At 36.5% G+C, this 12,261-nt stretch overlaps 2 protein-coding genes across 2 annotated transcripts; both read right to left on the bottom strand.

Moving 5' to 3' along the window:
* Positions 1-2,899: 2,899 nt before the first annotated feature.
* On the bottom strand, positions 2,900-6,238 carry LOC112288161 (universal stress protein A-like protein). The gene is made up of 6 exons (XM_024532051.3): positions 6,100-6,238; positions 5,629-5,740; positions 4,849-5,126; positions 4,522-4,643; positions 4,139-4,257; positions 2,900-3,530 (listed from the first exon to the last, which is right to left on the bottom strand). The coding sequence occupies exons 3-6, from the start codon at positions 5,123-5,125 to the stop codon at positions 3,422-3,424; spliced, it is 627 nt and encodes a 208-aa protein (XP_024387819.1). The 5' UTR covers position 5,126; positions 5,629-5,740; positions 6,100-6,238; the 3' UTR covers positions 2,900-3,421.
* Positions 6,239-9,325: 3,087 nt separating this feature from the next.
* LOC112289116 (peptide methionine sulfoxide reductase A3) lies at positions 9,326-11,426 on the bottom strand. Its single transcript, XM_024534066.3, has 3 exons — positions 10,949-11,426; positions 10,116-10,222; positions 9,326-10,000 (listed from the first exon to the last, which is right to left on the bottom strand). The coding sequence occupies exons 1-3, from the start codon at positions 11,406-11,408 to the stop codon at positions 9,749-9,751; spliced, it is 819 nt and encodes a 272-aa protein (XP_024389834.1). The 5' UTR covers positions 11,409-11,426; the 3' UTR covers positions 9,326-9,748.
* Positions 11,427-12,261: the final 835 nt, after the last annotated feature.

Genomic DNA, 12,261 nt, shown 5'->3' with positions numbered 1-12,261 from the left:
GTCTCTTCAAAGGTCATGATACCAAATGTGTTATATCTAGCCATTTATTTAAAATTAAAAAAAATGTCAATCTTAAGATTCTTCATTTCTATTACGTCATCATAAAAGCTATGATAATCTCAATATTTTATATGATAACTCAACAAATGATAGTTCTTGAGTTGAATTTATTAGTTGTTTATTTTCCATCTCATTAGTATCATAAATACAAAAAATCTATAAACAAAAATAGAAGAAAGAATACAATCTTTATTGAATCCATTTTTCTTTTTAACAAAGTTTTTTTAAACTCATTATCTTTATTTTGATACATGTTGTTGATAAAAAAGTATTAACATACTGTATTGTATTTGTAAGATTCCCAGATGGCTTCTATGTGTGTTCACTCATATCTTATCTTCATCAATGTATAAGATATTCCAACTTGTTTTGGTGTCACTTTGAATCTTAGAATCTTAGATCTATTCTACTTCAAACTCATGATTATTTTCCATTTTCATAAAAAGAAGTGGCGTCTATTTTTATTTTGGTATATTTATTGTCTTGTATGGCTCTAAAAGAGAGACATTAAATATAAGACATATCTTCATAGACTTTGGTATAGGTAATTAATATGAAATTTGATTAATTTATTTACAAATAAAAAATGATCTAATTTTATGGTCATCCAATTAATCACAAGGAGAAATAATCTTGATATTGCAACAAAACAATTATATGTTATTGATGATGTATAATTGAGATCATTCGTTGCAATAAGCAGCTTCATTGGTCTACATTGTTCTTAAACTTTTATCACTTATACATTTATTATTGCATACATCATTGATAAATAATTTGCCAAATTCTTAGCAGTAGGATTATTAATTTTAGAAAAGTCAAAATCATCAAATTATGGATGTTAATCATAATTAGCATAGAATAGTAATTATTGAAGAGAAGAATTCATTGTAGTATTGTAGGCAAACTTTGATAATAGAAAAAAAGTTGTCAAATCATCTTGATGGCAATTAATGGTGCATCTCAAATATTCCATAAATACTTGATTTATCAATTATATTTTTTTATAAGTTTAAGGATGAAAAGCCAAAGATACTTTTATATCTAACTTTAATATCTTAATTTTTTTTTTTTATAAAATCTAGATATAGATTGAGATACTATATTTGATATAATATCTTTTAGGAATCCATGACAATAATAAATATTATCAATAAAAAATTTAGTTATTTTTATCTATCATTAATTTTGTATATAGAATAAAAATGTGCCATCTTAGTGACACAATCTACTATCATAAATAAGAACATACCTATATTAAAAATTGAAAGATCCACAATAAAATCCATGAAAAATAAATAAATATAAAAAACTATTTTTTTAATATTTATAGCAATAAAAAAATTGTTTAAAGGTGTTAATAAGGAATATTTAATATTGAACAAATATCACATAATTTTACAAAGTCTTTAATTGCTTTTCACATTTGATCTCTTGGAACTAATTCTAGCTTCTTCTTGAATCTAAAATAACCTACAACTTGAAATATATGACTAGCTTAAAGAGCTTGTAATGTCACAAATATAATAAATAATAGTAATTATTTAAATAAGAAAATTAGATATAAATAAATAAAATTAAATAAATTACATAATATCTTGTAGATCCACTTATTAATAAGAATTTAAAGAAGTTTTCATCATCTTTTATGATTTTTATTTTCTTTTTTATTTTTATTAAATGATTAAAAATAAATAGATGTCATTTTATCAAAGGATGCAATATATGTGGAATTTCATAAAATGACATCTATTGATTTTTAAGTATTTTTTTATAAATTTATATATAAAAATTTGATTTTTGATTAATTATTTATCAAATATTAATATTCTCAATATAATATATTGTATTATTTGCATGATGATCTATCAACATCACTTTTTATTATATTTTTCTTGCTAGTAGATTATCTATAAATTTCAATCTATTTATTAACATATTATCAAAGAAATATTTTAGCATTTAAAAAGTTTATGCTTTTATGTTATTTTTTAAAAAAGGTGATATTCTACACACGACATTTATAGTCACATACAGTTTGTATGATTTTGAAACAGTGAACTGGTTGATAAATAATGAAGTTTACATATATAATAATTACTTGTAATTTTTTATCAAAAAGAAATTATCTTTTTTGAAAATTACCAAACTGCTTTTGTTGATACTTGCTAGTTTAATGCTATATGAGAAGCCATGAGAGTTGTTCATAACTGTTACCTTCATAAACCTGAATATTTCTTAGTTAAAACTGGTTTCTACAACAAAATTTGAAATTTAGTGCATTTGTATCCCTAAAAATAATTGTTAATTTGACTCTTGTTTTAATAAATATGGTTTCTATCCATAATTTTGTAGACATCCTTTAATGATGTTACGTACAATTCAAAAACATCTGTCCAAATATTTTATCGTCATTTAGCTATGAAAATAATAAAAGAGTGATATACTTTATCATTTGATTGAATTTACATTGATAATTCTAATGATTCTGATTAATTGACGTTGTGTGTATGCACCTGTAACAAGATCAACCTTGCCAAAATAAGAAAATTCTCAGTTGCTTCAAACATATTGCAATAGAATTCATTTTGTTTTGTAAATTTACTTTTTAGTTCGTCTATTTAAAGAACATAATTGAAAATCAATGAAAATATGTTTTCTAGTAAATCCCTCAGTCGAACTAACTGCATGCTAATAGTTAGTAGTTTGTCACTTTTAAGGACAACGCTTATTGAAGGTTGTATTTATTGTGAATCTTTTGTCATACACTTCAAACAGGACATTTGTTATACAAATCATACAACTTTGCAGTGACTGGAAAGAGATGTTTACACAGTAATCCTGAAAAATTGTAGAATAGTTCATTTATTCTAGTTTTGGTATCTGAAATATCCAGTACATCTCTCTGGTTGATACAACTTCAAAGTGGTGTTGTGAAGGAGCTAAACAAACTGTGCCAAGTGGCTACTACGTCGACAATCTAGCAATTGAACAAACTTCAAGGACACATTTCTTAAGATGCCGGAATGGATCAAAAAGCTTACGTCAGACATGACTTGCTTGAAGAGAACTCTAATTATTATTCTTTGATATCACATTACAAAGTACATAAGAAACCACTACACGAGTATCTCCTGTCAGCAGAGACTATGCGGAATCTTGAACTTCAAGGACAACCCTCTTATTAAACCTCTTTGAGTTTAATTATACGCGATTTTTACAATGTGGAAGGTCCAATACAACGTAAAGCAGTGAAAAAAAGCAAAATAAAATATTGACCGATGAGTAGCGATGATTTATAATACAATTCACATCCAAAATGAACTAAATGCCTAAATGAACCTGGCTGAGGTGAGGGAAATCAATCGTCCATCGGATCATCAGGAATCTCCTTAGGATCTCGCTTGATCACAATTACAGGACATTGGACATGTTTTGCGACGTAAGCGCTCACTCCAGCCACAAACAAACTGCACAGAGAGTTAACTTCTTAGACTTGCTTTCAACATTGAGTTCATCAAAAAGCAAAAAAACTGGAATTCCTCATCAGACCTATGGGGACCACATAAAAACCTAGTATATGTCCTTGAACTATTCAATATGCATAAAGAAGTACACACACACACACACACACACATATATATATATATATATATATACAAATAAATAAAGAAGTATCTGTCCCTAAAAAAATTAGTACTTTTGTCTTTCTGTAGGAGTAGAAATTCATTGAATTCATGCCACAAATTACACTAAGTTTGATTGGCAAGTGAATACAGTCAGTCTCACCCACCCCAGGGTTTGCTGCGCCGATTCAATAGTGGACATATTCTGCTCCAGGCAGAGGATAAATTGTTCGTGTATGTACTTCCTTACAAGCAATTCTACTAATTCAACAGAAAGGTTCGCATTCAATTTCTAGTGGTTTTAGCTCTGTTAGATAATCAATAGAAACGTTCGCGACCCGTTTCTAGTGATTTTACATGAATAAGCTGGATAAAAACTAAAAACAGCCAAATACCAGAATGTACGCAAGTCTTGGTATTATTCAAAGAAGTTTCAATTCATTTTCCCTTACCTTTGTATAGTACCAAGCCCACGACTGCCCAGAACAAGTAAATCAGGCTTTCTCTTCTCAACATGCTTGCAGATAATTTCCTTTGGATCTCCGTTCTTTATATATCCTTCGCACTCAATCTGCAACCATTACATTTAGCTAGTTCTCGGGTTGAGTATACACTCCACAAAACGACCGCCAAAAGCAGTTAATTTGAATATTATTCTTCACAGCATAACAAGCTCAGGCTTATTCTTTTCGAAACATGTTACATAAAATAAAAACTAGCTGTCCAATCTTCCCACAGTAATGGAGACATGCATAGGGAACTATTGACAGAAAGATTAAGGAGGACGTTACTTTGGAAGCCCAAATATCATAAATGTAGTTTTAGAGAGCAGTACCTCCAAATCGTTGCACTTCTTGACAAATATTTGAAGTAGAGCTAATCCTCTACACAGTTCCTTGTGTTTCAAGTGCTGGAAGTCACTCTGGCTTGCATACACGCTGTCAAGTTCTTCCAATCCTGATCATACCAGGTAATAAAATATTATACACAACACAGCTAATTGGAAGAAATGAAATTTAGATGAAACAACGCAATTAATAATTACAAGCATGTGATATTAAATTCTGCAATGTCATAGATGATATAAATCAATCTTAATTTTCAATCAGTGTTGACTGGCAGCGTCTTTTGTACTTTCATACAAGGGAAGTAGAATACTCACCATCTTCATCGGCCACTTGAACATGTAGAATGATCACTTTGTACTGCTTTCTACAGCAAGGCTTGATGAGGTTCTTTAAGACCCAATCGAAAGCATGGCGACTACTGATGGAAGGCTTCGGATAGCCTTTGCTACACTGGTTCACGGCGATCATCAGTCTTGTCTTGGGTACATCTTCTGTCACTGATGTAATTTCTTTCGTGAGAGCATCTTTTTTCCCAGGTTCATCTCCTGTCGTGTCTAGCTCCTTTACTTTTGGAGTTTCGTTTTCTGCCATCCTGTTTGACCATAGAGTTTCTACTTCTGTCATTTAAGACTCTCCCAAAACCAAGTTCTGGAATCAGATGAACACTCAAAATATAATGAAACGAAGATCATTTTTAGATTAACAGCAACCTGACGATCATTCATGAATACAAGCAATCTTGACCAGGAAAAGAAGTTAATAAATGGACACGTTGACTCTCTCAATTCCCTTTCCTGTCCTGGACAATCAATGATACAAAGAATACAACTCTAATCTAGCCAGAATAATCCATGAGATGTCACTCAAGATTTTCACATTGTAAGCCACTGGTAGCAACCAGTAAACTGAACAATAACAGATCAAGTTTCCATCACAACCAAGACAACTGTAAACACCCAAATTGTGTGCTTAAGGAATTGTCCGACGACCAGCGATCACCATACCGGGTGTACACTAGTCAACCATTGTAGACACCGAGCAATTCTTCGTAAAGTAGATGAGATTCCATAGCACAATCAAATGCCTAAAAGCACCTTAAAGTATTTGAGAAAAATGGACTGGAACCGCCTGCAAAAGCGGAATTCAGTAGTTTGGCCGATTCTGTGGTATCGACTTGAAAGTTGAATGCGCCAAGTCCGCTATGAGCTGCAAATCAGACATGCTTAAACTATTTTGAGCTAAAACTACTGTGAGCACATACTTGTTAGAAATTTTATAAAGTAAATCGCCCACGTAGTCAGCACCAGACACTCATCCTCTCCACCTTAGACTGCGACATATCGTAACTCCAAAAGAACAACGAACAGAGCCCAGTGAGCAAATTACTCAAACACACTCACTCAGCGTCAAACAATCGCAAATTTTAACGCGATCGAGACACAGCCACACCCCCACGTCGACACACCTCGACCCGACAACAACAAAGTCTTCCACGTGACAATACAACTGCGACACAATGCACAATTGGGAGTGCCAGGGGATTGAGGATCAGGGCCGAGACTCACCGGTATCAAGACGGGAATTGACCCACGAGCACCCGAACTCCGACCTTGAAACCTCCGCGCTGTGGTTCACACCATTCGTGCTGTCCCGCTGCTGAGACTGCACACGAACCTGTGCGCTCCACACCCACCTCACCCCGACTCTGCTGGGCTGTGCTATGCGGCAAGTGGAGTGTGTGTTTTGGCCGTTGCAGGCAGCTGCACGAAGCGTGGGAGACAGATGGCGGCGAAGAGCATCCCGGAGTAGGTCCACGTCAACTCAGCACCACAAGTCGCGCCGCACCGCGCCGCGGCATGCCGGGGATTGCCGTGACGCGCCGACGACAATGCTGCGCGAGCGCCATCTCGTCTCATCGCGTCACTTAGCGTCGTCGCGACGCAGTCGCGCTCTTCGAAGAGAGCAAGAGGGCCTATTTTTAGGCTTTGGGGACCTGATCCATACCAATGGCTGGGTGAAGATTACAACGTCTGACTATGAAAGCGCATGTTGTGATAATTCTTTTTTTTGAAATGAATAAATAACTGCCTTTGATACATGAAGGTGGATGTGTCTTGTTTCTAAGTTCCAGAGTTTATTTAATGAAAAACTGTGAGAATTTTAGGTGTTGAATATTGTTTCATTTGAGTGATTAAAGGATATTTTGGAATTTTTTTACTTTTCTGATATTACGTCATGAGCATACAGATAAATATAGATAAAGTGAAATCAAATATTTTATAAACATGACATAATGTAGTAATAATATGCATAACAATAGTTTATGTTTATATGTATTTAAACATTAAATATATATATATATATATATACTCAACTACATGAGATGATTTAGAGTTGATTAATACAACACCATATAGTCACAAAAGAATTAAATCACAAGCATTTCATGTTAAAATTTGGCATTGGTCATTTAAAAAAAAAAAAAAAAGAAAAAGGATAATAATTTCTTACCATTAATATAGAGTCACATGAGTTTTTATTGTTTATGATTTTTATGTTTGGTGATAAAGCATTCTTTTAATGAAATATTGGGTCAAAATACAATAAAATATCATATTCTATACTCTAAACAACATATTGTATACTTACAATAATCAAATTATGAACAGTAAATTTCCAAAAGTTTTATGAAATTTTAAATTTACAGTCACTTTAAATGTGCAAAATTCATATGCTAAAAATAGACATTTCTGTTTTATACATATATCTGTATTTGAAAATCTATGTGTCTGAGCTTTGAGTTGATGCAACGTCTATTGTGGTTCTTTTTGCTTCTCTTGTGGTAATGATTTTGTTGATTTACATTGAGGTGTTGAATATGTGATATATAAAAATTATTGAAATAATACTTTTTAAACTTAATTTTAATTTACGTTATTGTTTAATTTTAAAATAAATTATATGGTAATAGACCCAGAGATCTTAATATGAAAATTGTATGAAGGATAAAGTTTTGATTGACAAGTGGAGTGGACATTTATATATAAATACGTATACACAACAAGACAACACTCAAACATATCTTAAACTAACTGTAAGATCTGATTATGTGATTTTGATATCAAAGCAAATGCAATCTTTAATTTGAATGTATTTGCATACAGAATAATATCTGAATATTCAATCGCAAAAATCAAAATTCTCAAAATAGTTCAGAAAATATTCCTCTACATTATGGTTATATACTTAAATTAAATGAAAATTCAGGGCATAATATTCTTTGAGTACGTGATGTTTGAGTGAAGAGCAATATTTATTTCCTGATATTGTTGTATTGTCTCTGAGCTTCTGGAGACTTTTGTTACAATGTGGTTTGTTTTTGCTCTAAGCATGAAGTTTGATTACTTGACTTGTTTAGTTATTTTCTTTCATGAGAGAATTGTGAGTTGCTTTCAATTGCAAGTAACACAGCCCTAGGAGATAAAGCAGCTTTGGTTGGAGCCTACTGGTGAGGTTAGTGAGGGGTGGAAAATCAAGGAGAAGACTCAGAACTTTGCTGAGGTTGTGCATTCGGTGGAGTGGATCCCGTCGCCGGGAGCGAGAATGAGAATCTGCGGTTGAATTGTTTTTGATGTGGACATTTGCAGTACAAGGACGGTGTGTGAGAAATCGGCGCATGGTGACACGGAGGAGATGCGGCGTTATGGGTTGGTTGACGAATGGGTTCCTTCCCGAGGCGAAGCTGGTGTAGTGGTATCTTAGTACCCTCCCACGGTACTGACCGTGGTTTGATTCCCCGGCTGCGCACAGACTTGGCTTGTAGTCGCGGCCGCAGCCGTTTCTGGCCTTTCTGCTCCAGCATTTCTCCTGCAAGGAAGCAAAAGGGAGGGATCATGCGGCACTACATTTTTCATTGAGTCAAATGAAGAAGGAGCAGGTTGCACCCTAAAACCGTGCCCAATCATATCACCGCCCACATACATGACGCGTCCCCCAGCGGCCCTATGATCCAGTTCCGAGCACTCCCCCGCAAACGCTATGGCTCATCTGCCCACCGTCCATGGGCAGAAAGGATGAAACATAGTACACAACAGATTAAGTGGTAAAGACAAACTGCTGATTTTTGTTAGTAGCTATAGGTGTTGGCATTCATTTATAGCACTCCGACTGTAATTCTTGAATAACTTACGAAAACTAAGTTTCAATTAAACACCGCAGCAGATGATTCCATTATAGTCGTTATCAATGGCTTAGAAGACTATCTGACTGTCTAAATACGGATTAGAGGATGAATTAATAATGTAGCCCATTCCACAACTTCGACCATTTGCATTCACTCAACTTCATCTCATGAATCAGAAGTATGTAGAAATGTCCTGAGTTTGTTGCAATTAGGAGTATCCTAGCACTTGTGAACCCATCTTTAAAAGATCTTACCTGTCAGAAACTTCTTCCAAAGCTTGTCGGTGTTTGATCAAGCAATCAGGATTCTACTACAATGAGCGTCTTGGCATTCCTATGCGCAGGAGCTACAACTGCCATTGGAGCTGCAGCAGTACTCTCCTCTAAACACCCCATTAGGTGAAACCTAATCGACATTCTTGCAAGGATCTGCTATACTCAGTCGCATCTGAAGAGAGCATCAATTATTAAGGCCGCGGAAATGAACAATGCTGGCATGAAGATGAAACAAACGGGTTCTTTTCCACACAAAACGAGAAGAACAGGCACAGAACAAAATAACAATACATGTAGGAAGTGCACCTAAACTAAGGTGAGTACCCTACGGCATAACATGTCAACAACGTATTGATAACATTTCCATTATCAGCACAATTCGGCGTTGAAAGCAGCCCCCAACGTCGCGGGCAATTTTCTCATGTGGGTCATTCCAGTCAGCTTGAAAACACACAACTAGTCGACAGACGAATGCTGCAGATTGGATACAGTTGCAAAAATTGGTCTTCCTGCATCTGAGTGAAGGAGGATGCGTATCAAAAGATGCCTACGAGGGACGAAGAACGCAACTCGGTCCTGAGTTCTACCGTATGAAGCTCGTTTAGAACTATGTAACTGGACGAAGGATACACATTGCTACTCCAAACGTCTGAGGAGAGACACCTGACAATAGAACTCCTCAGCTCCAGCGAAAACTCAACAATCCAAAAATCCTCATACAAGGAACGTATAAAACAGCATAATATGTACGTAAGCTTAGCCGTAGCACCGGATTGGGTCCTTGCATCCCTTCTCTGCGGACTGCTTAAAGCCCATCCTGCCACCCTTAGCCAAATACTGCTGGTGATAGTTCTCTGCTCGATAGAACTTTTTGGCCGGAAGGATCTCGGTCACAATTTTCCGGTTCAAGGACCTCTGGTGGTTTTCGAGTGACTGCTTGGCTATTCTCTCTTGCTCAGGCGTGTAGGTGTAGATACCAGATCGATATTGAGTTCCAACATCACCACCCTGTGCAAATATATCCTCAAAACTTAAGTTGAAGTAAAATTCCCTGAAGAAGAACCACAAACAAGGAAAGAGGTTGCGAATGTAGTAGTATATAGATATAGAATAAGTAGAATACCTGTCGATTTAGGGTTGTGGGATCATGACGATCCCAGAATACACCGAGCAGAGTCTCGTAACTGACCTCCGCAGGATTATACTGCACCCTAACAACTTCAGAATGACCTGTTTTCATCAAATCATTTGCCCAGTGAGAAAACTGTTTACATGTAGCGTAATCTCTCCAACGAGAGAATGGTCAGGATTAACAATACTAAGACAACACTGCAATAGGAGCGCCCCAGATGTAGAATAAGATGCAGAAATTCCTCCCAGAAGAGAAAATATCCGGAGATATAAATATAAAGGCAGATCAAATAACATCCCAAAAGAGGACGGACCTAAACGATGTTGGAGATTAATTATAAGTCTAGGATGAAAATGTCTCTACGGTATGCTGTAACACTGCGTAACAGAGATGAAGTGTTCCCATACACTAACTTCATGAGAGATTTTGGCCATACGTACAAATGTTTTATTATTCCTCCGTTGACAGAGTGCAACATTTGAAATCAGCTGAGAGAGAAATAGTAAGCTACGACGTACAATCAGCCATATTGGAAACTTAAATAACTTCAATCTGCTACACCTACATTCCAAGAGACAAAATTCGTACACACCGTAACAGCTAGAGAGACACTTCTGCGTAGAAAACAAGGAGGCAGATCATCGACTACATGAAAACGAATACACGCACGAGCGCATTCATCATATTTCATGAATATTCGTGATTACTCCTTAGCGCGCAATCAGTCTCCAATCGTTCAAATGCAGCTTCAAATCAACGACCCACGAATAATTCATCGAATTGGAGAATGACTAAGAAGAGAATCAATTTCTACACCAACATACCTGTCATGCCCGAGCAGACGGCCTCATATGTGGGCATGTGCATTTGCCCTTGCGTGTAACCCACTTCTGTCTTGTACACACCTGGCACACGCTGATACGCGAGCTCCACGCCCCAGAAGCACCCAGCTCCAAAACATGCGAACTCGCATCCACTCACGGGTTTGTCATCGTCCGGACCCTGCGCAATCGCAACATCAGCAGGGTCGAAGTTCGCAGGGCCGTGCGAGCCGAGTCCCAACATTCCCAGAAAGCTGTCCATGGCTCTCACAGCAGTGACCTCCCTCTGCGACCCCTTGGCGAGAGATCCCTTAGTAACTTGACGGATCTTCAACCTCCGGTCGAAGAAGGAGGAACCCAATTGCGAGCTGCGAGTGGTGGAACAGGAAGAGCTGGCGTTGGCCCGCGCCGAGGCTACCACGAGGGTGCCTGCTGTTGCAGCGAACGATGTGGCCTGCGACATGGCTGCCAGTTTGCAACTACAACAAAATGTAACAAAACCGGCTCAACCGTGATTCACAAAGCAATTCAGAAACGTGTAGTGGTGTTTTTTTTTTCATGGATACAGTTTGATCGGCTTTGTTGGCGGTGTTTCTGCACCGCGAAATCTGGCTGGTTTTTGTGACTCAGATTGCACGGCATGTCGCTCTTGACAGGCCCTCGAATGGTGGATTTCTGCGACTAACCTGCAACATTCTGTCTTGCGACCACCAAATCTTTCTTAAAAGATAGATAGGCTGCAATACATACTTCCCATTGGTCCCATGAATTCACAGATATTGTGCTCCTGGAACCATTCCAGAACGTTGGCTCACAATAGATTTTTCATGCGTCGCATATAAAGTGATGGATATAATTTGCGTTGTACGTGGAGCTAGCATTTACCGCACACCAAAATCGATAAATGATGAAGGAAAACAAAATGGTTCTTACAAACAAGCATGGTCATCCATTCATTGGGTTCGTTTGATTGGCCACACAGAGTCAACAAGAGTAACATATTTTTTTCTGATCAACACCTTCGTTTCTTTCTGCTTGTCTAAGGCAAAGCACACAATCACAAAAACAAAAGATGCCAAATCAGCACTGGAACAGTTCTATAAGATTCAGTTGCAAAACATTATGATTGCTGCTCTACACAATGCCTCACCATTGAAATTAAAGGGATTAGACTCAGGATTTCGTTGCAACGTACAAAAAAAAGTTACAAGTGCTTTCTCAACAAGCGAGACTGTATGACAGCAACTGGGTACCATTCAAAATCCATTTTGGAGCCCATTTCCACTCCAAGGTTGGTAGCTACTAAAAAATGGTTG

This window comes from Physcomitrium patens, chromosome 11 (assembly GCF_059467195.1).
Source record: "Physcomitrium patens ecotype Gransden chromosome 11, ASM5946719v1, whole genome shotgun sequence".
Lineage (NCBI taxonomy): Eukaryota > Viridiplantae > Streptophyta > Bryopsida > Funariales > Funariaceae > Physcomitrium > Physcomitrium patens.
The sequence above is the reverse complement of the archived record's forward strand: the minus strand, read 5'-3'. Positions and strand labels throughout refer to the sequence as shown.

Excerpts from the sequence above, each read along its gene's own strand:
- LOC112288161 (XM_024532051.3), bottom strand. The coding sequence starts at position 5,125 with ATGGCAGAAAACGAAACTCCAAAAGTAAAGGAGCTAGACACGACAGGA. Across the intron at positions 4,258-4,521 it reads AGAAGTGCAACGATTTGGAG|ATTGAGTGCGAAGGATATAT; the intron begins GTACTGCTCTCT and ends TAATGGTTGCAG. Across the intron at positions 3,531-4,138 it reads GGGCTTGGTACTATACAAAG|TTTGTTTGTGGCTGGAGTGA; the intron begins GTAAGGGAAAAT and ends CTCTCTGTGCAG.
- LOC112289116 (XM_024534066.3), bottom strand. The coding sequence starts at position 11,408 with ATGTCGCAGGCCACATCGTTCGCTGCAACAGCAGGCACCCTCGTGGTA. Across the intron at positions 10,223-10,948 it reads CGTCTGCTCGGGCATGACAG|GTCATTCTGAAGTTGTTAGG; the intron begins GTATGTTGGTGT and ends TGATGAAAACAG. Across the intron at positions 10,001-10,115 it reads CCACAACCCTAAATCGACAG|GGTGGTGATGTTGGAACTCA; the intron begins GTATTCTACTTA and ends ATATTTGCACAG.